Source organism: Vipera berus, assembly GCF_964194415.1.
Source record: "Vipera berus genome assembly, chromosome: Z".
Taxonomy (NCBI): domain Eukaryota; kingdom Metazoa; phylum Chordata; class Lepidosauria; order Squamata; family Viperidae; genus Vipera; species Vipera berus.
This window is the reverse complement of record NC_138205.1, coordinates 3,718,272-3,741,619: the sequence shown is the minus strand read 5'-3', so window position 1 is coordinate 3,741,619 and position 23,348 is coordinate 3,718,272. Positions and strand designations below refer to the sequence as shown.

The 23,348-nt window shown below is 49.4% G+C and overlaps 1 protein-coding gene across 3 annotated transcripts; it reads left to right on the top strand.

Annotated features, from left to right (window-relative positions):
* Nucleotides 1-156: 156 nt before the first annotated feature.
* On the top strand, nucleotides 157-23,223 carry LOC308677937 (DDB1- and CUL4-associated factor 11-like). Of its 3 annotated transcripts, none has more exons than XM_081344658.1 (15): nucleotides 157-235; nucleotides 1,860-2,036; nucleotides 4,909-5,036; nucleotides 5,778-5,899; nucleotides 7,079-7,143; nucleotides 7,297-7,397; nucleotides 9,965-10,111; nucleotides 10,195-10,249; nucleotides 10,346-10,414; nucleotides 12,356-12,413; nucleotides 13,747-13,932; nucleotides 16,210-16,363; nucleotides 17,320-17,472; nucleotides 18,874-18,980; nucleotides 20,945-23,223. In XM_081344658.1, exons 2-15 carry the CDS (start codon nucleotides 2,020-2,022, stop codon nucleotides 21,071-21,073), a joined length of 1,491 nt encoding a protein of 496 aa, XP_081200784.1. In that variant the 5' UTR covers nucleotides 157-235; nucleotides 1,860-2,019; the 3' UTR covers nucleotides 21,074-23,223. The 3 variants fall into 3 exon arrangements, with proteins under 3 accessions (XP_081200784.1, XP_081200782.1, XP_081200783.1); XM_081344656.1 differs by having other exon boundaries at nucleotides 1,860-2,059; XM_081344657.1 differs by having other exon boundaries at nucleotides 157-244; nucleotides 1,871-2,059.
* The last annotated feature ends 125 nt before the right edge of the window (nucleotides 23,224-23,348 follow it).

Genomic DNA, 23,348 nt, shown 5'->3' with positions numbered 1-23,348 from the left:
GTTTTACTTTATCACATAGTTTACAGAGTGGGCGGGACGAGGAAGGGCCGTAGCAACAACCAATCAAAGCAGGGCAGGCCTCTTTTTAAAGCCTTCACGTACGACCAGTTGACACGAGCAGGAGCCAATCGTCTTCGCAGTCGGCTCGCCCCGCCCCTCGGCCCCTGTTCCACTCGGGTTCAAGCGGCGGCCCCTGTAAGATGTAAACAAGGCCTCGCGCTCCGACCGTTAGAGGGTGAGGAGGGTCTCGCGCTCACGGCGGGGGGGGGGGGGAGGGAAGAGCAGCCAAAGGAACAGCGGGAGGCATTTCATTGGCCGACTGACACCGCTCCGAGGAGGGGGTAATGAGTGGGGGGAAACAACCCGAAAGCGGGGGCTAGAACTAAAAATGCCAAGAACCCTCCTGATTGGTGGGCAAGGAAGGGCAGTTGGGCAGCCAGAGTGTCCCCTCTAGTATGGTGCCTGCTGATTGGAGGAGCGTAGCCCGAACGCGCCGCCCATTGGCGGAGACCCGGCGACGGTCGGAGTGTGTGGGGGGGAAACATTCTAACAAGCTGGTTTTCGATTGGTGGGGGCTGTGGACGAGCGGAGGTGAAAGGTTACGGGGGGGAGTTGCTCCTGAGGCCCCCCCCCGGGATGGGGTTGTTTACTTAGGGGAGCCTGTTAAGCCTTTTCCAGCCTTGAATGCTGGGATTGTTGTGTGTGTGTGTGGGGGGGGGGAATTTGGGATACGGCTACGAGGGGGGAGGGCAGAACAGGGAGGTTTCTGGACGCTCCTGAGGTTGCCTCAAAGGTGCTAGTCCTCAGTAAGAAGGGACTTGAGGAGCTTGGGAGGAAGCCCGCCATGGCCTCTACGGCTCTGGGGGTGGGGGAGGGCAGAACAGGGAGGTTTCTGGACACTCCTGAAGTCCCTCCAAGCCCCTAGTCCTCAGTAAGAAGGGACTTGATGGGCTTGGGCAAAAGCCGCCATGTCCTCTACGGATATTGTGGCGGGGGGGGCCCGGGGCAGAACAGTGAGGTTTCTGGACACTTCTGAAGTCCCTCCAAGCCGCTAGTCCTCAGTAAGAAGGGACTTGATGGGCTTGGGCAAAAGCCGCCATGTCCTCTACGGATATTGTGGCGGGGGGGGGGGGGGCAGAACAGTGAGGTTTCTGGACCCTCCTGAAGTGGCTCAAAGGCGCTAGTCCTCAATAAGAAGGGGCTTTGGAGGCTATGTGGGGAGAGGGAGGGCTGAAACAGGGAGGCTTCTGGACGCTTCTGAGGCGGCTCAGTGGCTCTAGTCCTCAGTAAGAAGGCCTGGATGGGCTTTGGAGGAAGGGCGCCGTGTCCTCGCCTCCTTGCCCCTCCTCCTCTTGCTTTCTGGACGCTCCTGAGGTTGCCTCAAAGACGCTAGTCCTCAGTAAGAAGGGACTTGAGCTTTGGAGGAAGCCCGCCATGGCCTCTACGGCTCTGGGGGTGGGGGAGGGCAGAACAGGGAGGTTTCTGGACACTCCTGAAGTCCCTCCAAGCCGCTAGTCCTCAGTAAGAAGGGACTTGATGGGCTTGGGCAAAAGCCGCTATGTCCTCTACGGATATTGGGGCGGGGGGGCAGAACAGTGAGGTTTCTGGACCCTCCTGAAGTGGCTCAAAGGCGCTAGTCGTCAATAAGAAGGGGCTTTGGAGGCTATGTGGGGAGAGGGAGGGCTGAAACAGGGAGGCTTCTGGACGCTCCTGAGGCGGCTCAGTGGCTCTAGTCCTCAGTGAGAAGGGCCTGGATGGGCTTTGGAGGAAGGGCGCCGTGTCCTCGCCTCCCTGCCCCTCCTCTTGCTTTCTTTGGGTGGCTTTTCCTCTTTCACCACCGTCTCCTTTCTGAACCCCAGGAGGGGCAGAGTGTGAGTGTGGGGCCAAGCTGGAGAATGCCCTGATAAGCCATGGGCTCCCGCAGCAGTAGCAACGCTGGCTCTGGGGGCCGGGAGAACCAAAGCAGCTGGTCTCAGAGGGACTCGGGCATCTTGCGCAGCGAAGACGAGGACGACGAGGATGTGGATCTGGCCCAGGTATTGGCATACCTACTGCGCAGGTAACTCCACCTCCCCCCTGCCCCCTTTCTGTCCAATCCTAGCTTGGGGGGGGGGAAATTGGCCTCCCCTGGGGGGAGGTCCCAAAAGGGCTTTTCCAGAAGGAAGCTGGACTTTCGGGCCTTCTTTCTTCGGAAAAAAAAAACGCTGCTTCTCAACCCAAGAGGAGAATACGGGGGAGTCCTCGACTTAACAGCCGTTTGTCCAGTGCAGGGGTCAGCAACCTGAAACAGTGAAAGAGCCACTCGGAACCGGTTCCCTCACAAAAGGAAAAACTGGGAGCCGCAAAAAATGTGTGCGCATGCGCGTACATGCGCGCATGCGCAGAACAGGGTTTGACTGAAGAGTGGAGCCAAGGCGAGATATGCACCTACCCTGCATATTTGAATTGATTGGTTGAACTTTTTTAGTCCCACTTTTTTTTTTTTTTTGGGACTGCACATGGCAGAGGACCGGGAGCTGCAGGAGACGGCTGAAAGAGCCGCATGCGGCTCTGGAGCCGCGGGTTGCAGACCTGTGGTCTAGTGACTGCGAAGTGACGGCGGCGCTGAAGAAAGGGACTTCTGATTTTTTTTTTCCACGCAAACGTTGCAGCCTCCCTGTGGTCGTGTGATCAGAATTGCAAACCTTGCACGACTCAAACTAGGTAGCGTGATCAGTGCTAAACGGGAGGGAGGTGTCATGGTTCCGACAAAAGCAGTACGTCTTAAGAACTTCAAGGCCTTGTTTACCTTAAAGAATCTTTTATTATAGTTGCATAACTGCGGCACGTACACATTGGAAGCCAAAATCCGAATTCTTCTCCCCTGAATCAAACACAATTCCCTCCCTTAATTGAACGTCATAAATCACATTCTCCAATTAGTTTCAAAGCCAAACTTCCCCTCCTGTTTAACAGCCCGCCAAATTCTTCTCTTCTCTTCTTACAGGCTTGAGATACATTCTCCCTACTCCCTCCCAGCCTCCACTAATTCTAGCTCTAAAAGTAATATATGAGTTAAAGGAAGGCTACGTCTCCCTATGTTGTCAAGCGAGAACATCCGATGTTAGCAGCATTGACATCAGGTTTGAGTAAACTTCTAGCACTGATGACGTTACCTAGTTTGGGTCATGAAACATCTGCAAGAAAACCAAGCACACAGAGCACCAAGGACCCCTCATTTCAACCCTGAGCTACAAATACTCTATTGGTTAAGCCAGGCTAGCAAGAGAACAACGTGCTAAGTATACGGTAGCTCATTTAGTGACTGTTGGAAGTAACAACAGCACTGGAAAAAGGGCCTTGCGACCGTTTTTCCACACTGGCGACCGTGGCGGCATCCCTGTGGTCACGTGATCAAAATTGGCAACTTGTTTATGACAGTTGCCATGTCCTGGGCCACGTGATCGTGTCTGGCCACCGCCTGACAAGCAAAGTCAATGGGGAAGCCAAATCCAGTTAGCAAACTGTGTTAAGTTTTAACACCTGTGCGATTCAGCAGTGGTTCATTTAACAGCTGTGGCAAGAAAGCTGGTAAAATGGGGGGGGGGGCAAGACTTGGTTAACAACTGTCTTGCTTAGCAACAGAAATGTTGGGCTCCTTTCTGGTCGAAAATCAAGGATTACCTGTATCGAATATTTTCCACAAGGAACTAATGGGTGCATTTAATATACTGTTGGCTGAAGCTAAGTGAGGATTATGTATTTCCCAGAAAACACGTACATCGTAAAAAGAATCCATGACGGTCACAAGAGTTATGACTTGGATTTAACTGCCTTCCTAATTGTTGAGTTGAACTCTCACCAGAAGCCAATGGTGTTTATGGCATGTTGTTTGCAGTGACTGGGCACCTTAAAATAATCGCCAATCCCTTAACATTGTTACGTTTTCTTATGAGGAATTTGTGTTTGTGCCTTTGTATCCACTCTTGCATTCGGTTTTGATAAAGCATGCCCCTCTAGTTACATGGCCTAGGATAGGAGAAGTTTTTAAGCATATAAAGTAGTGTTAACACTGAAGAATTTTGACCAAGGGCTCAAGTACACACGAAAAAGGAAATATAATCATTCCTTGTGGACAATGGCCTGACTGAGAAGAAAGACATTTTGGGTTTGGCCCTTCCCTAAAACTGGTTCCTTTCGTGATCTTGGTTAGTTGAAAAGATCTCGGCCATCCTTCCTGCCTTTTCAACTTGTGGTACGCAGGAATCAAAAGCAGCCAATCAGTCATGCAAATCCAAGAAGCTTTTTCTGATTAATGAGCTTTCTGTCATGAAAACCTGTGTGCCTTCAATCTCCGGGCAGGACATTTCCGAGCGCGGTTCAAAAGCAGCTTGTGCCTACGAGGCAACTAAATAAATTAGGATAATTCCGCCTTTCCCAGTTTGCTGTCGTGGGTTTATATCACTAAAACGTTGGGAGACCAACTTCCATTTTAGCCTGAACTGCATGTGGAGAATATGTCTCTACTGGAATGTAGACTCCTCTATATTCTGGTAGAGAAAAGTTTCTCCAGCACGAGTCGTAAAGCTCAGAAGACTTAAAACTCTGGTCCCAAGGACCAACCCAGATTGAACTCCTGTCTTGCCTCTGAAAGCTTGATCCTTCGTTTTTCTTAAAGTCTTCTCCTTGAAGCCTTCAGAACAGTGTTTGCTTCGGATGAAATAGTCCCGTGGCTTGCTCCGTTAAAATGACTGGAGAACGAGAGAAAATGGGAAGCAAAAAGATGGCTCAGTTCCTATGAATGTACTGTGGCTAACACGCAAACGATACGGTTCCGAAGGACTATAGCACTTGGGGTCAATGAGTTCACGGAGCAATGGGTTTGTAATGGCTAATGCTTCTCTTTGTCTCCTTCCTGCTTTTCCCCAGAGGACAATTTCACCTCATGCAGGGAGGGGGGGCAGCCAGCGCCCGGGTGTTCCAGGCTGTTTCCGATTCAGACGACGACACTGACAATGCTTGGGAAGGACGTTTGGGAGATCAGTACAAACCCCCAGGTATCGCCAAGAAATCGCGAGTCGTTTTCTTAAATGTGGATAATAGCAAGGAACCAAAATCCATAAAGGCCGGGCTTCGTATTTGAGGACAACTGGGTAGGCAAGATTAGATCTCAGGAATCCGAATGGTGTAATTTCTCTCCTCGCTCTGAAAACTCTTGGGCCTTAGCCTGTCAGGGCTGTTAGCGATCCAGAATTCTGTCAAAACACTAAAATTAGGCCTCGGGCAGAACTCCCAACATTTCAGACAGTCTCAGACTGAAACTAAAAACTCAGTAAAGGTAAAGGTTCCCCCGCCCATGCGTGCTAGTCGTTTCCGACTCTAGGGGCCGGTGCTCATCTCCGTTTCAAAGCCGAAGAGCCGGCGCTTGTCCGAGGACGTCTCCGTGGTCATGTGGCCGGCATGACTAGACGCCAAAGGCGCACGGAACGCTCTTACCTTCCCACTGGAGTGGTCCCTATTTTTCTACTTGCATTTTTACGTGCTTTCGAACTGCTAGGTTGGCAGAAGCTGGGACACGTAACAGGTGCTCACTCTGCTACGCAGCACTCGGGATTCGACCTGCCAAACCGCCGACCTTCTGATCGACAAGCTCAACGTCCTAACCCACTGAGCCACACCGCGTCCCTTAATATATATATATATATATATATATATATATATATATATATATATATATCTCCAAAGCTTGTCCTGGGTTTATTTTATACGCGGTCCCTCTCTCTTTTGATCTTCCGCAGTGGATTTGACACCAGACACACGGGAACTGGAGTACAACGAGATCAAAACACGCATCCAGTTAGCAACTGGCAGGCTTGGCCCAGGGCGAGGTGCCTGTAGCATCCCAAAGCTACTTTGCCAGGTATCCTGTTCTGCTGTTCTAAGATGCTGGAAACAAATTGGTTTGTTTTTTGCCTTAAATACTCAGGGTGGGATCAAGATGGAAAAAGTAGGAAGCCGTCATTTAACATGGGTCTTCTACGGAAGCAGGGCCTCTGGTCTGAATCCCATATTCCTTTCCTCAGTCTGATTGTGAGGCTGCTGGTCATGTCTGCTCTTTGAGGCGCTTTCTGTTTTTTGATTAAATCTATAGCTTTTAGAAAAGCAACTAAGGCCTGGAGAGTAAAACATACAAAGAACGGCTATGGGACTTGGGTTTGGCCAGTCGAAAGAAAAGAAGAAATAGGGGAGACATGATAGCAGTGTTCCAGTATCTGAGGGGTTGCTACAAGGCAGAAGGGGTCAGGTTGTTCACCAAAGCACAAGAGGGAAGGACAAGAAGCAACGGATGGAAACTCATCAAGGAGAGAAGCAACCTGGAATTAAGGAGAAACTTCCTGACAGTGAGGACAATCAACCAGTGGAACAGCTTACCCCCAGAAATTGTGGGCGCCCCATCATTGGAGATTTTTAAGAAGAGACTAGACATTTACCTGTCTGAGACAGTATAGGTTCTTCTGCTTGATCAGGGGGTTGGACTAGAAGACCTCCAAGGTCCCTTCCAGCTTCTGTTCTGTTCTGTTCTATTTTATTCTATTCTATATTTTATTCTATTTCTATTCTATTCTATTCCTTATTCTATTCTGTTCTATTCTATTGCATTCCACTCTATTCCATATTTTCTATTCTATTCTATTCCATTCCATATTTTCTATTCTATTCTATTCTATTCTATTCTATTCTATTCTATTCTATTCTATTCTATTCTATTCTATTCTATTCTATTCTATTCTATTCTATTCTATTCTATTCTAGTTTTCCCCTAAAAGTGCTTTGGGGCTTCAGAATAGGTCAACAACGTCCTTATTCGTGAGGAAGAATCTTACATTTTGGCAAGAAACAGAGATGAAGATTTCAGAACTCATTTGGGCTATTTTGGTACCTTCCCCCCCCACACACACAAAAAAAGAGTCTTCTGCCATCCATGTTCTGGGGCAGAATCAACCCTAACCCTAACTTGGGTTTTACGGATTGTTTTTCTGGTCCTAGAAGAGATCGTGAGAAGGTGTAATGTAACGCGTTCTCTTTTCCTTTCCCGCAGAGGGAGCGAGGCCTTTGCCATAACAGCAGTTTCTCAGCTGGGGAATGTTCACGGATCGTGTCACAGTAAGCATCTGATCAGAGACGTGTGTGTGTGTGTGTGTGTGTGTGTGTGTGTGTTTGTGTGAAATATAAATTCTCAGGCAAGAAACAGAAGAGTGGTTTTAGAAGAGAATCTCTGCCAGGATAATCTGTGCCTCCTGTTTGCTCTTTTCCCAGCTTCCTTCCCAATCACCTGACTATCACAGACTCCTATTCGCAGAAAGCCTTCTGCGGAATCTATTCCCGCGATGGACAACTCTTTATGTCTGCTTGTCAAGGTACCTCGCAAACTTTTTTTTTTAAAAAAAATGGTTCCTTTTTTAGATCGTTGTCAGAGCGTGCACAGTCTTATTAGATAACCCAGGAGTAAACACAGTAAACAGTGGTGTATATTAAATGGTGGTTTATCTTACGTTGTCTACAATATCATAGACCAGGAACAGTATACATACACAGGCTGATAACAGCAGGATGCAACGAAACAGCAGCCGCAGCAGGAAACGGAAGAGGGAGAACACATCAGCAGAGCCTTCCCTTTAAAAAATGGCTCTTAAAGAGACACAGACCCTGCTGAGTCATCCCCGTCATTACATCAGCTGGTTAGCTTTTAAATCATTACCTTGGACGATCTCTTCTTCCTTTACGGAACAGAACGCTGGAGGATAATAGCTAGTCTTCAACTCAAAACTGTTGACCCTGGAATTAGGAGACAGCATAGGAGGTATCAATTGTGAATATGTGCAGATGGCCCTGCTGTCTTTGGGCACTTGCAGAGTCCTGGATGCAGGGTCATGAAAGGACAGCAAGGAAAACACCCGACGTCCTAACCCACCCGGGAACGTACGATGTCGTGAGGGAAACGCCCCAAAGGGAACATTTTTTAGCTGCTTCTACTTTCTCCCTTCCTTATCTACAGCGTGCTAGACTTACTGGGTGAAATCTTTTACGTGTGTGTCAGCTTTGCTGGGTGGGTTGCTTATGTAATCAGAAAGAATAAATAACAAGGATTTCTTGCCATTCGGGGCTTCTCTCTTTTAGAGCAGCCCGTCTTTGTTCAGCTGAATAAAAACATAAAAGCTTAAAGGCAAACTTCTGGTTTTCTGTATTTTTTTTATTTATTTTTATTTTAATCAAGCAAAAGCTGAGAAGCTGCCCAGCAAAACCATACGGAGTATACGACCGATTTCTTAGCAACCGTTCAAAGCGACGACGGAGCTACCTTGGGGCTACTTAACGACCCAGGATTGAAATGCTGAGGGTCAGGGCCCACCCACACGCCCTTAGCTCTCCTAACCAAACGCCGGGAGCTTGGCAAGGCGGTTGCATTGACGGCTGCTTGAGGCGTGTCCCGTTTGACCGTAGCTTATGTGTGTTGCCGCAAAGCCGGAAAGTCCTTCGTGTTTGGGCCCCCCATAAATAAGCCATTGGTTCGCCTAAGAACCACAGCGTTTGCCTACTTAACCGCCGGTTCGCATTTAACAGGGCGATTTGCTTAATGACTCCCGCAAGGTTATAAAGCCAGCTGGGTGGCTCTGGGCAAGCCCCCTCCCTGGGCCCGTTTAATCTCACAGAGCTGGTACGGGGGAAATCGGGAGGACGAAGCCACGTTCGATCTGTTCGCTGTTTTATTTGTTCTCGAGCCAGAAGCTTCTTTCACGAGGCAAGACAGAAGAAGGAGGACCACAGAAGGAGGAGGACCTTAAGTTGCTTCTCTTCAGTTGGCAGCTGGACTTCCTTCTTTGCCTTTGAAGACGTGTCGCTTCCCGTCCCGGAAGCTTCTTCGGCTCTGACTGGAGGGTGGGTGGGGGGAACGGAAGGATTTATCCTCCTTGCAGACTGCTGGTCATTTGCCTTCTTTTAGGGAGTCGTTGAGGCCACCTGGAGGTTTGTGTCCTCAGTTGTTTTTCAAGAGGCAACTGGACTTCCTTGTTTTCTTTGAAGATGTTTCGCTTCTCGTCCCAGAAGCTTCTTCAGCCCTGACTGGATGGTGGGGAGTGGAAGGATTTATACTCCTTGAAGAAAGCTGGTCATTTGCCGCCTTTTAGAGGGTCGTTGAAGCCACTTGGAAGTTTGTTCTGTGTCCTCGGGGTGACCCGAGCGATGCAAATGGCTGTGCAGCTTTGTTGGAACCGTCGAAAGGGCTGTGTTGTAGACTGGAGATGGGCTGCTGTTTTGAAAGAGGGGGTCCAAGAGGCCATCTAGGTCCAAACTGAGCACCCCTCTCTCAACAGAGTGGGGGGACACGACACCATTTATCTCCAGTCTACCACACGGTCCTTTCAGCAGTTCCAAGAAGGCTCCGCAACCATTTGCACCGCTCAGGTGACCCTGAGGACACAAGACAAACCTCCACGTGGCCTCAACGGCCCTCTAAAAGAAAGCAAACGACCGGCTGTCTGCGAGGAGTATAAATCCTTCCCTTCCCCACCATTCAGTCAGAACTGAAGAAAGCTTCCGCGATGAGAAGCGAAACCTCTTCAAAGAAAAAACGAGAAAAGTCGGGTTGCCTCGTGAAAAAGCAACTTTTGGGACGCCCAGTTGGGGGCTCCTTTCATCTTTCACTTTTTCTTCGCTAACCACCCGGCCAGCCTTCCCAAGCGTTCGAGCCAGCGTGCTCCTCGTAAAAAATAGTACAAGGTGGGCTACAAATGAAGAAATGAACGCTTAAATCTTTTTTTTTTTTAAACAACTGTCACAAACTTGGAACTGGGATGAACAGGCTCGGTTACAGTCACACAAGTCGAGGACTTGTGCGGGAAGGTAGGAAAACCGAAGTGCGTCGTTTGCTTGGCTCGAGAGCGTACTTTCTGTTCCCTTTCTCCCCCCTCCTCCCCCCCCTTTTCAGACCAGCGAATCCGCTTATACGACTGCGCCTACGGAGCCTTCCGGAACATCCGGAGTATCAAAGCCCGAGACGTAGGCTGGAGCGTGCTGGACGTGGCCTTCACCCCCGACAGGACCCACTTCCTCTACTCCAGCTGGTCTGACTACAGTGAGTAGGCCACCGCGGGGGGACTGGAGGCCTCCTCCAGGTAGTCCGTACTAGCTGATTGCCCTTGCTCCCTTCTCTCTTAGTTCACATCTGCAACATCTACGGGGAGACGGAGACCCAGACAGCCCTGGATTTGAGGTAAAGAGAAGACCCCGGCCGGCCCCGTTGGAACGGCAGAGACCCCGCACCCAGTATAAACGAATCCCTCCTTTTTTTTTTTTTTTTTTTTTGCAGGCCCGACGAACGCCGCTTCGCCGTCTTTTCCCTGGCGGTCTCCTCCGAGGGGAAGGAAGTGCTTGGCGGGTAAGCTGGCTGTTCGGAAAAACAGATCTTTTCCCCTCCTGAATCTTTTCTTTGGAGAACAACAAAGTCGTCTAGCTCAGGGGTCCCTGACCTGCGGACCGCGGCCCACTACCAGTCCGTGGCCTATTGACAACTGGACCGCATGCGCGGCCGGCTGCTGCGTGTGCACACAGGCCCCACACGAGTGTCGGTTGTTGGGGGCCTCGCGCGAGTGCTCGGGCTTCACTCACACGATCACCGGTGCTTGGGGCCCCCGCTCGCGTCAGCGTTGGGACTCACAGCCTCGTCGCGAGAGCATTGCAGGCACTTGAGCCTCACCCGCACCAGGGTCACAGGTGCTCGGGGCCTCGCACGAGTGCTCGCGTCATCACTCCCGTGAGAATCACAGAGACTCGGGGCCAAACTCGCCCCCAACGTCTGGACTTGGGACCCGTTGGCATGAGCGTCGGCGTTCTCAGCCCCATTTGTGCGAGCGTCATGGCTGCTCTCGACCCCACTGACGCGAGCAATGGGTACTTGTACGCGTGTGCGCCTGCCCCTCCCACGAAAACATCCTGCCCCCCTCCCCCTCCAGGCTGTCCACCTGGAAAGGATGGGGATGTCTGTTCTACTCCGCTGGGCAAGAATTTTCTGAGGATGACCTGCCATTGGGCGCCTTCCACCCCCTCATTCTCATTCTCTCTCTCTTTCTCTCTCTCGCTGTCATTTTCTCTCTCTCATTTTCTCATTCTCATTCTCTCTCATTCTCTCTCATTCTCTCATTCTCTCTCTGTCTCTCTCTCTCTCTCTCTCTGTTTGGAGGCGAGGAAGCGATGCCCCTTGGCCTGCCCGCTCTCAAGTGGCAGGGAAAGCCACCCAGGTCCCACTTCTAGTATTTCCTTTGAAAGGCCCATTGGAGGCCCAAAGGCAAAATAGACACCCTGTGACTTTTCTAAATGCTTGAGAATAGAGAGAATAGAGCTGGAAGGGACCTTGGAGGTCTTCTAGTCCAGCCCCCTGCACAAGCAGGAGGACCTATACGGTCTCAGACCAGTGACTGTCCAGTCTCTTCTTAAAAACCTCCAGTGATGGAGGGCTCACAATTTCTGGAGACGAGCTGTTCCATTGGTTAATTGTCCTCACTGTCAGGAAGTTTCTCCTTAATTCCAGGTTGCTTCTCTCTTTGGTCAGTTTCCAACCGTTGTTTCTCGTCCTGCCCTCTGGGTGCTTTGGAGAATAACGTGACCCCCTCCTCTTCTTTGTGGCAGCCCCATAAATACTGGAATAGCCGCTTTCATGTCGCCCCTGTTTCTTCTTCTCTTTAGACTAGCCAAACCCAAGTCTTGCGGCCGTTCTTCCTATGTTTTGGTCTCCAGGCCTTTGAGCCTCTCCGTTGCTCTTCTCTGAATTTTTCCCCAAACTCTCAACATCTTTTTTGTGATGTGCTGGCCAAAATTGGCTGCGATATTCCAGGTTTTGGCTCTTCCAACACAGCTAGCCCTTGACTCACAACCGTTAAGTGACTACTCGAAGTCACATCCGCACTTAAAAAAAAGTGGCTTACGTCTGCTTTGCCCACTTGTGACCTGCAGTGGCCCCGTGGCCCCACGGTAAAGCATTCGGACGTTTGGCCAACGGCATGTACTTAGGACGGTTGTAGCGTCCTGGGTCCCACGATCCCTTTTGTGCGAGCCTCCGACAAGCAGGAGTCAACGGAGGAAGCCGGATTCGCTTAGCACGCGGGTGACTAACTTAATAAACGTGGCGAGAAAAGTCGTTAAAAACGGGGCAGAACTCACTTAACAAATGTCTCACATACACTTTGGTCGTAAGTCAAGGCAAGGGCCGGCTTTAGTCTTGTCTCGTGCAGAGTTGTTGCCCGAGTCCCCTCAGTGTGAACGTTGGGGTGTGTCAGCCCCACGAAGTGACATATTTATTTTTTATTCTCTGTCCACTCCATAGGGCCAACTACGGCTGTGTCTACGTCTTTGACATGGAGCAGAATAAGCGGACGCTTAAGGTACTCGGGGTGGGGACCTTGAGTTCTTTAGCACAGGGGTCTCCCAACCCCCAATCCCACCCACCCACCCCCGATCCACCGACCGGTACTGGTCTGTGGCCCATTGGGAATCCAGGCTGTGTAAATGGCAGGCAAGTGCATGAGTGTGTGTGCAAATAGGTGGGTGGGTGCATGAAACCACACACACACACACACACACACACACACACACACACACTGATACTACTGCTGCTCCTGCTTAGCCTAAAGCAGAAATGTCCCACTTTGGTAACTTTAAGACTTGTGGACTTCCAACTCCCAGAATTCCCCAACTAGCTGGCTGGCTGGAGAATTCTGGAAATTGAAGTCCATGAGTGGAGTGGAATGGAATCTCTGTTCTGTTCTGTTCTATTCTATTCTATTCTAATTCTAATTCTAATTCTTATTCTATTCTATTCTATTCTATTCTATTCTATTCTATTCTATTCTATTCTATTCTATTCTATTCTATTCTATTATTCTATTCTATTCTATTCTATTCTATTCTATTCTATTCTATTTTTTCTTTATTCTATTCTATTCTATTCTAATTCTATTCTATTATTCTATTCTATTCTATTCTATTCTATTCTATTCTATTCTAATTCTATTCTATTATTCTATTCTATTCTATTCTATTTTTTCTTTATTCTATTCTATTCTATTCTATTCTATTCTATTCTATTCTATTCTATTCTATTCTAATTCTATTCTAATTCTATTTTCTATTCTGTTCTAATTCTATTTTCTATTCTGTTCTGTTCTGTTCTTTTCTGTTCTCTATTCCTATTTCTATTTCTATTCTATTTCCTATTCTGTTCTGTTCTGTTCTATTCTGTATTCTATTCTATTATTCTATTCTCTATTCCTATTCCTATTCTATTTCTTTTCTATTTCTATTCTATTCTATATTCCATTCCATTCCATTCCCCATTGGGAACCGGGCCGCATAATCGGCAGGCAAGCGCTTGAGTGTGTGCTAATAGGAGGGTGCATGAAACCATCCACTCCCCCCCCCCCGATACCACTGCCGGTCCGTGCAGCCAGCATGATTCTCTCCCTAAGGACCAGCTCGTTGTCCTTCAGTCTAAGTAAGGGAAGCCTTATCAATCAGAGTCTCCAGAGCTTAAGTGCCTAACGGTCCTCTAGAACTCTTCTGGCTTGCCCAGTGTGGCCTCTAATAGAGTTTAGCTGCCTTTGGGGGCAAGGCAGCAATTCCCATCAAGTTTGAGAAATACACTGTCTTATCTCTGCTCTCCCGCTGAAATCCCGGCCCTTCCTGGCCTCGATTTACCTTGCTCCCTTCCCCCCGCAGATTGAGGCCCACGAGGACGACGTGAATGCCGTGGCCTTTGCAGACAACAGCTCCCACATCGTCTTCTCGGGGGGCGACGATGCCATCTGCAAAGTGTGGGACCGGCGTACCATGCGGGAGGACGACCCCCGGCCGGTGGGGATCTTGGCAGGCCACCAGGATGGCATCACCTTCATCGACAGCAAAGTAAGCCCGGCTGCTCCTGCTCGGCCTCAAGCAGAGATGTCTGACCTTGGTGACCTTTTAAGGTTTGTGGACTTCAACTCCCAGCATTCCCCAACTAGCTGGCTGGATGGGGAATTCTGGGAGTTGAAGTCCACGAGTGGAATGGAATTATTCTATTCCTATTTCTATTCTATTCTATTCCTTAGTTCTATTCCATTCCATATATCCTATCCTATCCTATCCTATTCTATATTTTAGTATTCTATATTTTACTATTCTATTCTATTTTATTATTTCTAATTCTGTTCTATTATTTATTCTTATTCTACTCTTCCATTCCATTCTATTTTTATGTTATTCTATTCTATTGTATATTTATATTCTATTCTATTGTATATTTATATTCTATTCCTTATTTATATTCTATTCCTTATTTCTATTCCATTCCATATTCTATTCTATTCTATTCTATTCTATTCCATTCCATTCTATTCTATTCTATTCTGTCTACCTTGTCTGTCTGTCTATCTACCTATCTATCTCCATCCATCCATCCATATCTATCTATCCATCTATCTCTATCATCTCTCTATCTCTATATATTTATATCTATATCTATATCCATCTCTATCATCTATCTCTATATATTTATATCTATCATCTATTTATATCATCTATCTATCTCTATCTCCATCCATATCTATCCATCTATCTCTATCATCTCTATATATATATTTATATCTATCATCTATCTCTATCATCTCTCTATATCTATCCATCCATATCAATCATCTCTCTATCATCTTATCTCTATATATTTATATCTATCTATATCATCCATCTATCTATCTATCTATCTATCTATCTATCTATCTATCTATCTATCTATCTATCTATCTATCTCTATCTATCTATCTATCTATCCTATTTCTATATCTATCTATCTATCTATCTATCTATCTATCTATCTATCTATCTATCTATCTATCTATCTATCTATCTATCTATCTATCTACCTCTTCCTGTTCTGTTTCTATTCTATTCTTTATTGGCCAAGTGTGAACTAGAGACAAAAGGAATTTGTCTCCGGTGCCTGAGCTCTCAGTGTACATACAAGCAACAAAGTGATAGGTTGTAGATCGTAGTCACAAATCATAAGTCACTAATCATAAGATTTATCATAAGTGATAAATCATAGTCTAATAGTGACTAATCGTAGTCACTAATCATAAGATTTATCATAAGCGATAAATCATAGACACCAACAGGAGAAGGTATTAGGAAAGATGAGAAGGATGAGTCGGATAATACCAATACAGACCGAGTAGGTGGGCAAAATATCTTTAGGCCTAGGGCTGTGCTGTGGGAATTAGGTGTTCGGCAGTGTGATGGCACAGGGTGTGTGTGTGGGCGGGGGGAACTGTTTCTGTGTCTCAATTGTTTGGGCCTGCAGTGCCTTATAGTGGCGTCCAGAGAGTAGACGTCGAAACAGCTTATGTCCAGGACCTTGGCTCTTTTATGACTCGTGGATTTCAACTCCCAGAATTCCTGAGCCAGCTACCCTGAGGGGAAAGGGAGAGGTTTCCAAGCTGAGCCAGGCTGGCTCAGGAATTCTGGGAGTTGAAGTCAACAAGCCATGAGGGGGCCATACTTCCCCCATGCTGGCTCAGGAATTCTGGGAGTTGAAGTCCACGAGTCATAAAAGAGCCAAGGTGGCCTACCCCTGGTACAGGGTTTCCTGCCTGAGCAGGGGGTTGGACTAGATGACCTCCAAGGTCCCTTCCAACATGATGATGATGATGATAATCTCCCTTTCTTCTGAAGGGGTAAACACCTTGGCTCTTTTATGACTCGTGAACTTCAACTCCCAGAATTCCTGATCCAGCCCTGCTGAGGAGAAAAGGGAGAGGTTTCCATGCTGAGCCAGGCTGGCTCAGGAATTCTGGGAGTTGAAGTCCACGAGTCACGAAAGAGCCAAGGTGGCCTACCCTTGGTATAGGGTTTCCTGCCTGAGCAGGGGGTTGGACTAGATGACCTCCAAGGTCCCTTCCAGCTTTTATTATTATTGTTGTTATTATTATTATATAAAACTTATTCATAAAGGATGAACCTCAGTCAACTGAACACTCAAATTGACTGGCACTAATGGTTGACGTTGTTTTTGTTATTATATAATTATTGTATCCCCCAGATGTGGTCCTTTAGGGACAGCCTTCAAAAAAAGCTTCGATTTGTTTGGAAGTCTAGGATGGAGAAGTCAAAATGTCCCCTTCAGCTGCTGTTTTCCTCTTCCCACAGGGAGACGCCCGCTACCTCATCTCCAACTCCAAGGACCAGACCATTAAGCTGTGGGACATGCGCAAATTCTCCGGCCAGGAAGGCCTGGAAGCGTCCCGCCACGCCGTCACCCAGCAGATCTGGGATTACCGCTGGCAACAGGTGCCCAAAAAAGGTACGCTCCCCCTCTTGAAGGGGAGAAGCGGGAGCGAGCGCAGGGTGGGTATATACCCTGGCTAGTCCTCGAATTGCGACCGCAATTGAGTGCCAAATTTATGTTGCCGAGTGAGACAATTCGTTATAAGTGAGTTTTGCCCCCCATTTATCGACTTTTCCTGTCACGGTTGTTGAGTGAATCACTGCAGTCGTTAAGTGAGTCACTCGGTTGTTAAGTGAATCTGGCGTCCCCTATTGGCTTGTCAGAAGGTCGCAAAAGGGGATCACAGGACACCCCCCCCCGGGACGCTGCAACCGTCATAAATATGAACTGATTGCCAAGTGTCTGAATGTTGACCACGGTCATAAGTGCGCAAAACAGGCATAACTCCCTTTTTTCAGTCCTGTTGTAACTTTGAACAGTCGCTAAACGAACTGTTGTAAATCGGGGACCACCTGTAGATAATCTAGCCCAGGAGTGCCCATCCTCGACAACTTTAAGACCTGCGGACAAGCTCCCAGAATTCCCTAACCAGCATGGCTGGCTGGGGAATTTTGGGATATGAATTCCACCCATCTTAAAGCATGGCTGGCTGGGGAATTCTGGGATTTGAATTCCACCCATCTTAAAGCATGGCTGGCAGGGGAATTCTGGGAGTTGAAGTCCACAGGTCTTCAAGCATGCTGGCTGCGGAATTCTGGGAGTTGAAGTCCACAGGTCTTAAAGCATGGCTGGCTCAGGAATTATGAGAATTGAACTCCATCCACTTAAAATACCCTGCCTGGAGAATTCTGGGAGTTGAAGTCCACATGCTGGCTGCGGAATTCTGGGAGTTGAAGTCCACCTGTCTTAAAGCATACTGGCTGGGGAATTCTGGGAGTTGAAGTCTACAGATCTTAAAGTTGTTGAAGTTAAGATACCTCTGACTGAGCGTTTCCTTCCTTCCTCCCTTCCTTCCTTCCCTCCCTCACCAGCCCGACGTAAATCAAAACTTCCAGGTGACACTTCTCTCATGACCTACCGGGGCCACGGAGTGCTGCACACCCTGATCCGCTGCCGCTTCTCCCCTCCTCACAGCACTGGACAGCAGTACATTTACAGCGGGTGCTCCACCGGGCGGGTGGTAGGTAAGTGGCTCGGGAACCGGAGCGTCCTCCGAGCACAAGAAGAAGAGATAAAGCAATTCATCTGAGCGGAGGAGTGGGATTGGGTAGGAGAGGAGATCCTGGGATCGACTCGGGATTGCTGGCGCAGACCTCCCAAGTAAAAATCAACTGACATTTGAGAGCCAGTTTGGTTTAGCAGTTAAGGCAACAGGCTAAAAAGCAAGAGATTGTGAGTTCTAGTTCTGTTTTCGCCACGAAAGCCGGCTGGGTGAGTTTGGACCGATCACCAGGGGCCGGTGAGTTCTAGTCCCGCCTTAGGCATGAATGCCTGCTGGATGAATTTAGGCCAACCAGGCGGTGCCAGTGAGTTCTAGTCCCGCCTTTGGCATGAAAGTCGAGTGGGTGAACTTGGGCCAGTCAACAGGGGCCGGTGAGTTCTAGTCTCACCTTAGGCACGAATGCCTGCTGGATGAATTTGGGCCAGTCAGCAGGTGCCAGTGAGTTCTAGTCCTGCCTTAGGCGTGAAGGTCGAGTGGTTGACTTTGGGCTGATCACCAGGTGCTGGTGAGTTCTAGTCCCGCCTTAACATGAAAGCCAGGTGGAGAACTTTGGGCCAATCACTGGGTGTCGGTGAGTTCTAGTCCCGCCTTAAGCATAAGAGCCAAGTGGAGAACTTTGAGCCAATCACCGGGTGCCGGTAAGTTCTAGTCCCGCCTTAGGCATGAAAGCCAAGTGGAGAACTTTGGGCCAATCACCGGGTGCCGGTGAGTTCTAGTCCCACCTTAAGCATAAGAGCCAAGTGGTAACTGGGCAAGTCCGTCTGTCTCTCTTTATTATTGTAGGAAAAATGTGACATGAAAGGTTTGTGGCATCTGTTCATCACCTTGAGAAATTTTTTTTCAAAATAATAAAAGGCGGGATGCAAATATATCAATTAATTTGTCCCAAGACCAGAGAGGTAGGGTGTGTGTGTGTGTGTGTGTGTGTGTGTGTGTGTGTGTGTATGTGTGTGTGTGTGTTAGGCTAAAAATGTAAAACCACGAAACATCCTCTGCCATATTCTTCTTTTTTCCTTTTAAGTCAGGGTTTGGGAAACTATGACAATCTTTTCCCCGGGCGATCCTGCCGACATAAAGGGCAAGCGAGAACTTAAGAAATACCCAGTTTTACTTTGCGCTTTCAAGCTTGTAAGCCGCCCTGAGTCTTCGGAGAAGGGCGGGGTATAAATGTAATAAAAATAAAATAAAAATAAAACAAATTTGGAGACGCTGTTTTTCATGGGCCAATTCAGCCAGGCATTGGAGGTGCCCCCCCCCCAAAAAAAATCCTCCAAGGCTGGGTGCCGCCTTCTCCTTTTCACCCTACGTTGCCGCTGATGCTACTCCTCTCTCTTTCCTCCCCCCTTCCTCTCCCCCCCTCAAGTCTACGATCTCCTGAGCGGCCTCATTGTGAAGAAACTGATCAATCACCAAGCCTGTGTCCGGGACGTCAGTTGGCATCCCTACGAGGAGAAGATCGTCAGCACCTCGGCAAGTATCGGTGGGGGGGGTCCGGTCCGCTGGCGGTGACAGAGGAGTTAATCTTGGAGGGGGAGCAGCATGTTGTTGCTTTGTTGTAGTTTGCTCGCTCTTTTTCTAGCCAGAGCGCTCCCAATTCTTCAGAGCGGGGGGGGGGTCCCCAACCGGGCTGGCTGAGAAATTCTGGGAGTCGAAGTCCACAAGTCTTTAAAAGTCGGCAAGGTTGGGGGGAAATCCCTGCTTTAGAAGTTGTCCTGGTGTTACAACCGTTTCGTGTAGCGGCCCGTTTGAAGTTACAGGGTGTCAGAGGACGCGCCGTCTCATTGCGGTGAGGTAGCCCAGGAGCCAATACGGCAAACAGTGGTTTGTATTAAGTGTGGTTTACATTACACTGTATCGACCAATAGGGACGCGGTGTGGCTCAGTGGGTTAGGACAGCTGAGCTTGTCGATCAGAAGGTCGGCAGTTTGGCGGGTCGAATCCCGAGTGCCGCGTAACAGAGTGAGCGCCTGTTACTCGTCCCAGCTTCTGCCAACCTAGCAGTTTGAAAGCACGTAAAAATGCAAGTAGAAAAATAGGGACCACTACGGTGGGAAGGTAACAGCGTTCCGTGCGCCTTTGGCGTCTAGTCATGCCGGCCACATGACCACGGAGACGTCCTCGGACAAGCGCTGGCTCTTCGGCTTTGAAACGAAGATGAGTCGGAAACGAGAGTCGGAAACGACTAGCACGCATGTGCGGGGGAACCTTTACCTTTATATCTACCAATATACAGTAGCAATAAAATACATCCACGGGGTGAAACCGCAAACTCCAATACACGGCAATTACAGAAGGAAACTCCAGGAAAAAACCCTTCCCTTTTATACTCCGGCTCTTAAAGGGATATACACACACTTGCCGAGTCATTCCTACGATCGCGTCATCCACCTTACGTTGCATTACATCCTTACGTGAGCGGTTTAGCTATTCAATTACTATGTTGACACAGCGGCACTGAAACAAAATGGGCAACCGGTTCGTATTTACGAGGGCTGCAGCATCCCGGGGTCAGGTGACGCTCTCAACAGCTATGGCAAGAGAGGTCGTAAAGTGGGGCGAAACCCACTTAGCTCATGGCTCGCTTAGCCACAGAAATTTGAGTCTCAAACTACCTGTAATCTGAATAGAAACAATAAATATATATATATATCTTTCTCTCTCTCCCTGCCTCTCTCTTCTTCTCTACCCTTCTGCCTTCTCTCACTCCTCCCTCTCCCCCCTCTCCTCTCCCCTTGCTGTCTTCTCCCTTCTCTCCTCCTCTTTCCCCCTCTCCCCTTCTCCCTCTCTTCTCTCCTCTCCTTCCCCTCTCCCCCTCTCCCCCTTTCTCTGTCTTCTTTTTCTCCCTTCTCCCCCCTCCTCTCCCCCTCTCCCCTCCCCTTTCTGTCTTCTCTCTCCCTCCCTCTCTTTTCCTCTCTCCCCTTCTCTCTCCCTTTCCCCTCTCCTCTCTTCCTCCCTTCTCTCTCCCTCTCCCTTTCTCTTCCCCCCTCTCCTTTCCTTTGTCTTCTCTCCCTTCTCCCTCCTTCTCTCCCCCCTTCATCTTCTCTCCCCCCCCTCCCCTCCCCTTTCTGTCTTCTCTCTCCCTCCCTCTCTCTTCCTCTTCTCCTCTCTCCCCTTCTCTCTTCCTCTCCTCTCTTCCCCCTCTCTCCCCTCTCGCCCTTTCTCTGTCTTCTCTTTCTCCCTTCTCTCTCCCTCTGCCTTTCTCTCTTCTCCCCCCTGTCCTCTCCCTTGTCTTCTCTCCCTTCACCCTCCTCCTCTCCCCCCTTCCTCTTCTCTCCCCCCTCTCCTCTCTCTGTCTTCTTTCTCTCCCTTTTCCCTCCCTCTCTCCCCTTCTCTCCCCCCTCTCCCCTTTCTGTCTTCTCCCTCCCTCGCGCTCCCCTCTCCCTCTCCACCCCCACCTTTCTTTCTCTCTCTCTCTCTCTCTCTCTCTCTCACAGTGGGATGGAAACATCTGCCTCTGGGAGTATCACCAAACAGACTACGATGAAGACGATCTCGGCGACCCCCAGCAGCTTCTGAGCGGCCGAGAAAAGTACCCCAGGCTGGCCGCCCCCCCACACCAGTAGCCTTCCCTCGCCGGTTTGCCACCGTTCTCCAGTTTGGGACTCGCTCGGGGCTGAGAGCGAGGGGGGAAACGAACGTCACGCATTGCCAATAGTTTAAAAGGGGTTTGCCCGGGCAGGAAGTGTTGGGGGGGGGGAAAGCTTTGGGCGAACCCCACCACCCCTCTTGAATTGACCGCTCTTTCCAGGATGCGGATCGTCCTTCCGTGCGCGGATCCTGAGGATAACGACTCGGCCGGATGACTTTTGTCTGGGCCGGGCTGATTTCTGCAGCCCTCCAGATGCGCCGAGCACGAATCCTGCTCTTGAGGGACGGGGGGGGGGAGGACGGCTGCCCCAGGGCCATTGGAATTCACATCTGGAGGGCTACAGCTGGGGAGCCTGGCGCTGGTTGCCTCCGAGGGTCCTTGGAAGGAAACCCACTTCTTTCTTGGGGGGGTGTGTGCATAGAATCATGGAAGGGACGTCACCCCCCCAAGAGCGGTCGGTCAGTCCTAGCTAGCCCAGGCAGTTTTTCCCCCCCCCTCCCCTTTAGTTGTTCTCCGCAAAGCCCGGATTTGTTGGCTACTTTGGCCAAAAAGGGGCAGCGCACCTCAATAGTTAACAAGACTTGACCTCGGTCTGGAGCTGATCAGGGAATGGAAAAAGATAAAATAAATCCAGTTTTTTCCCCTCCGGATCTGAGCTACCGAGAGGCCCGACTGGCCTTAACGGCGGCTGCAGTGAGGTACTGCCAATCGGGAGATTCTCCGAAAGATTTCCCGGCGCTCGGAGCTTTTCCTTTGGGTTGATTGAAAGCCACCCCCCCAAGCGCTCGCTGATCACCCCCCCCCAGGAGGCTCGGGGTGCTGGGCGGGCATGCAGGATATTTGGAGGGCAACACTAAAGATGGCGGCAACTTTTAGAGATTGTGGCTGAGGGACTGCGAGCTTCCTTCACAGTTGCCCCTTTTCCACCCCCCTCTCCCAAAACCAGGAGCCTCTTTGTCTCCCTTCTTGGGGTGGGGGCAGGTATTGCCGTCATCTTTAACCTTACAGATGACCCCCACCTGGCCGTCTTTTGGGGTGGCTAACTCAGGGGTAGGCCACCTTGGCTCTTTTTATGACTCGTGGACTTCAACTCCCAGAATTCCTGAGTCAAGCTATGCTGAGGGGAAAGCGAGAGGTTTCCATGCCGGCTGAGGAATTCCGGGAGTTAAAGTCCACGAGTCATAAAAAGAGCCAAGGTGGCCTACCCCTGGCCTAGGCCGCTTTATGATTCGTGGACTTCAACTCCCAGAATTCCTGAGTCAGCTATGCTGAGGGGAAAGCGAGAGGTTTCCATGCCGGCTGAGGAATTCTGGGAGTTGAAGTCCACGAGTCATAAAAAGAGCCAAGGTGGCCTACCCCTGGCCTAGGCCGCTTTATGATTCGTGGACTTCAACTCCCAGAATTCCTGAGTCAGCTATGCTGCGAGGAAGAAGAGGTTTCCAAGCTGAGCCATGCTGGCTCAGGAATTCTGGGAGTTGAAGTCCACGAATCATAAAGTGGCCTAGGCCAGGGGTAGGCCACCTTGGCTCTTTTTATGACTCGTGGACTTCAACTCCCAGAATTCCTGAGCCAGCTTTGCTGAGGGGAAAAGGAGGGGTTTCCAAGCTGAGCCATGCTGGCCCAGGAATTCTGGGAGTTGAAGTCCACGAGTCATAAAAAGAGCCAAGGTGGCCTTACCCCTGGGCTGACTACATCTTCGGCTCTTGTTCTGAAATGCTCGCTGGCAGGGTTCTCTCTCTCACCTGCTCTATAAATATAACAGTGAGGCTGCTGCAAGGTTGTGTGTTTGTGTGTGTGTGTGTGTGTGCGTGTGCGTGCACGCGTGTGCGTTTTTAAACGATGGAAGGGGCGAGTGAGAAGGGCCAACGTGTTGCTTCTAAGCATGTGGAAAGCCGAAGAAATAACCTTGTTTGTTGTCTCCAGTTGGAGGAGGAGACCCCCTCCCCTCTTTTCCTTCTTTCCCCGGGGTCCTGCCTTCTGGGGTACAGAGGGAGGGGGGGGCCATGCTGAGGCTCCCTTCCAAATCTTAGGTTTTTGTAGAAGGGGAGGGTCTGGCCCTCTCCCGTTTCTTACGGGGCGACGCAAAACGGCTGTCCGTCTTTAATAAAAGTGGTTGAAACTGGACCGTTTGGATTTCTGCTCGGCCCATCAAAGAGAGATTCAGCCTAGGAAAAAAATGGAGACACTTCCTAACAGCGAGGACAATTATTTATTTATTTATTAAATTTTTATACCGCCCTTCTCCCGAA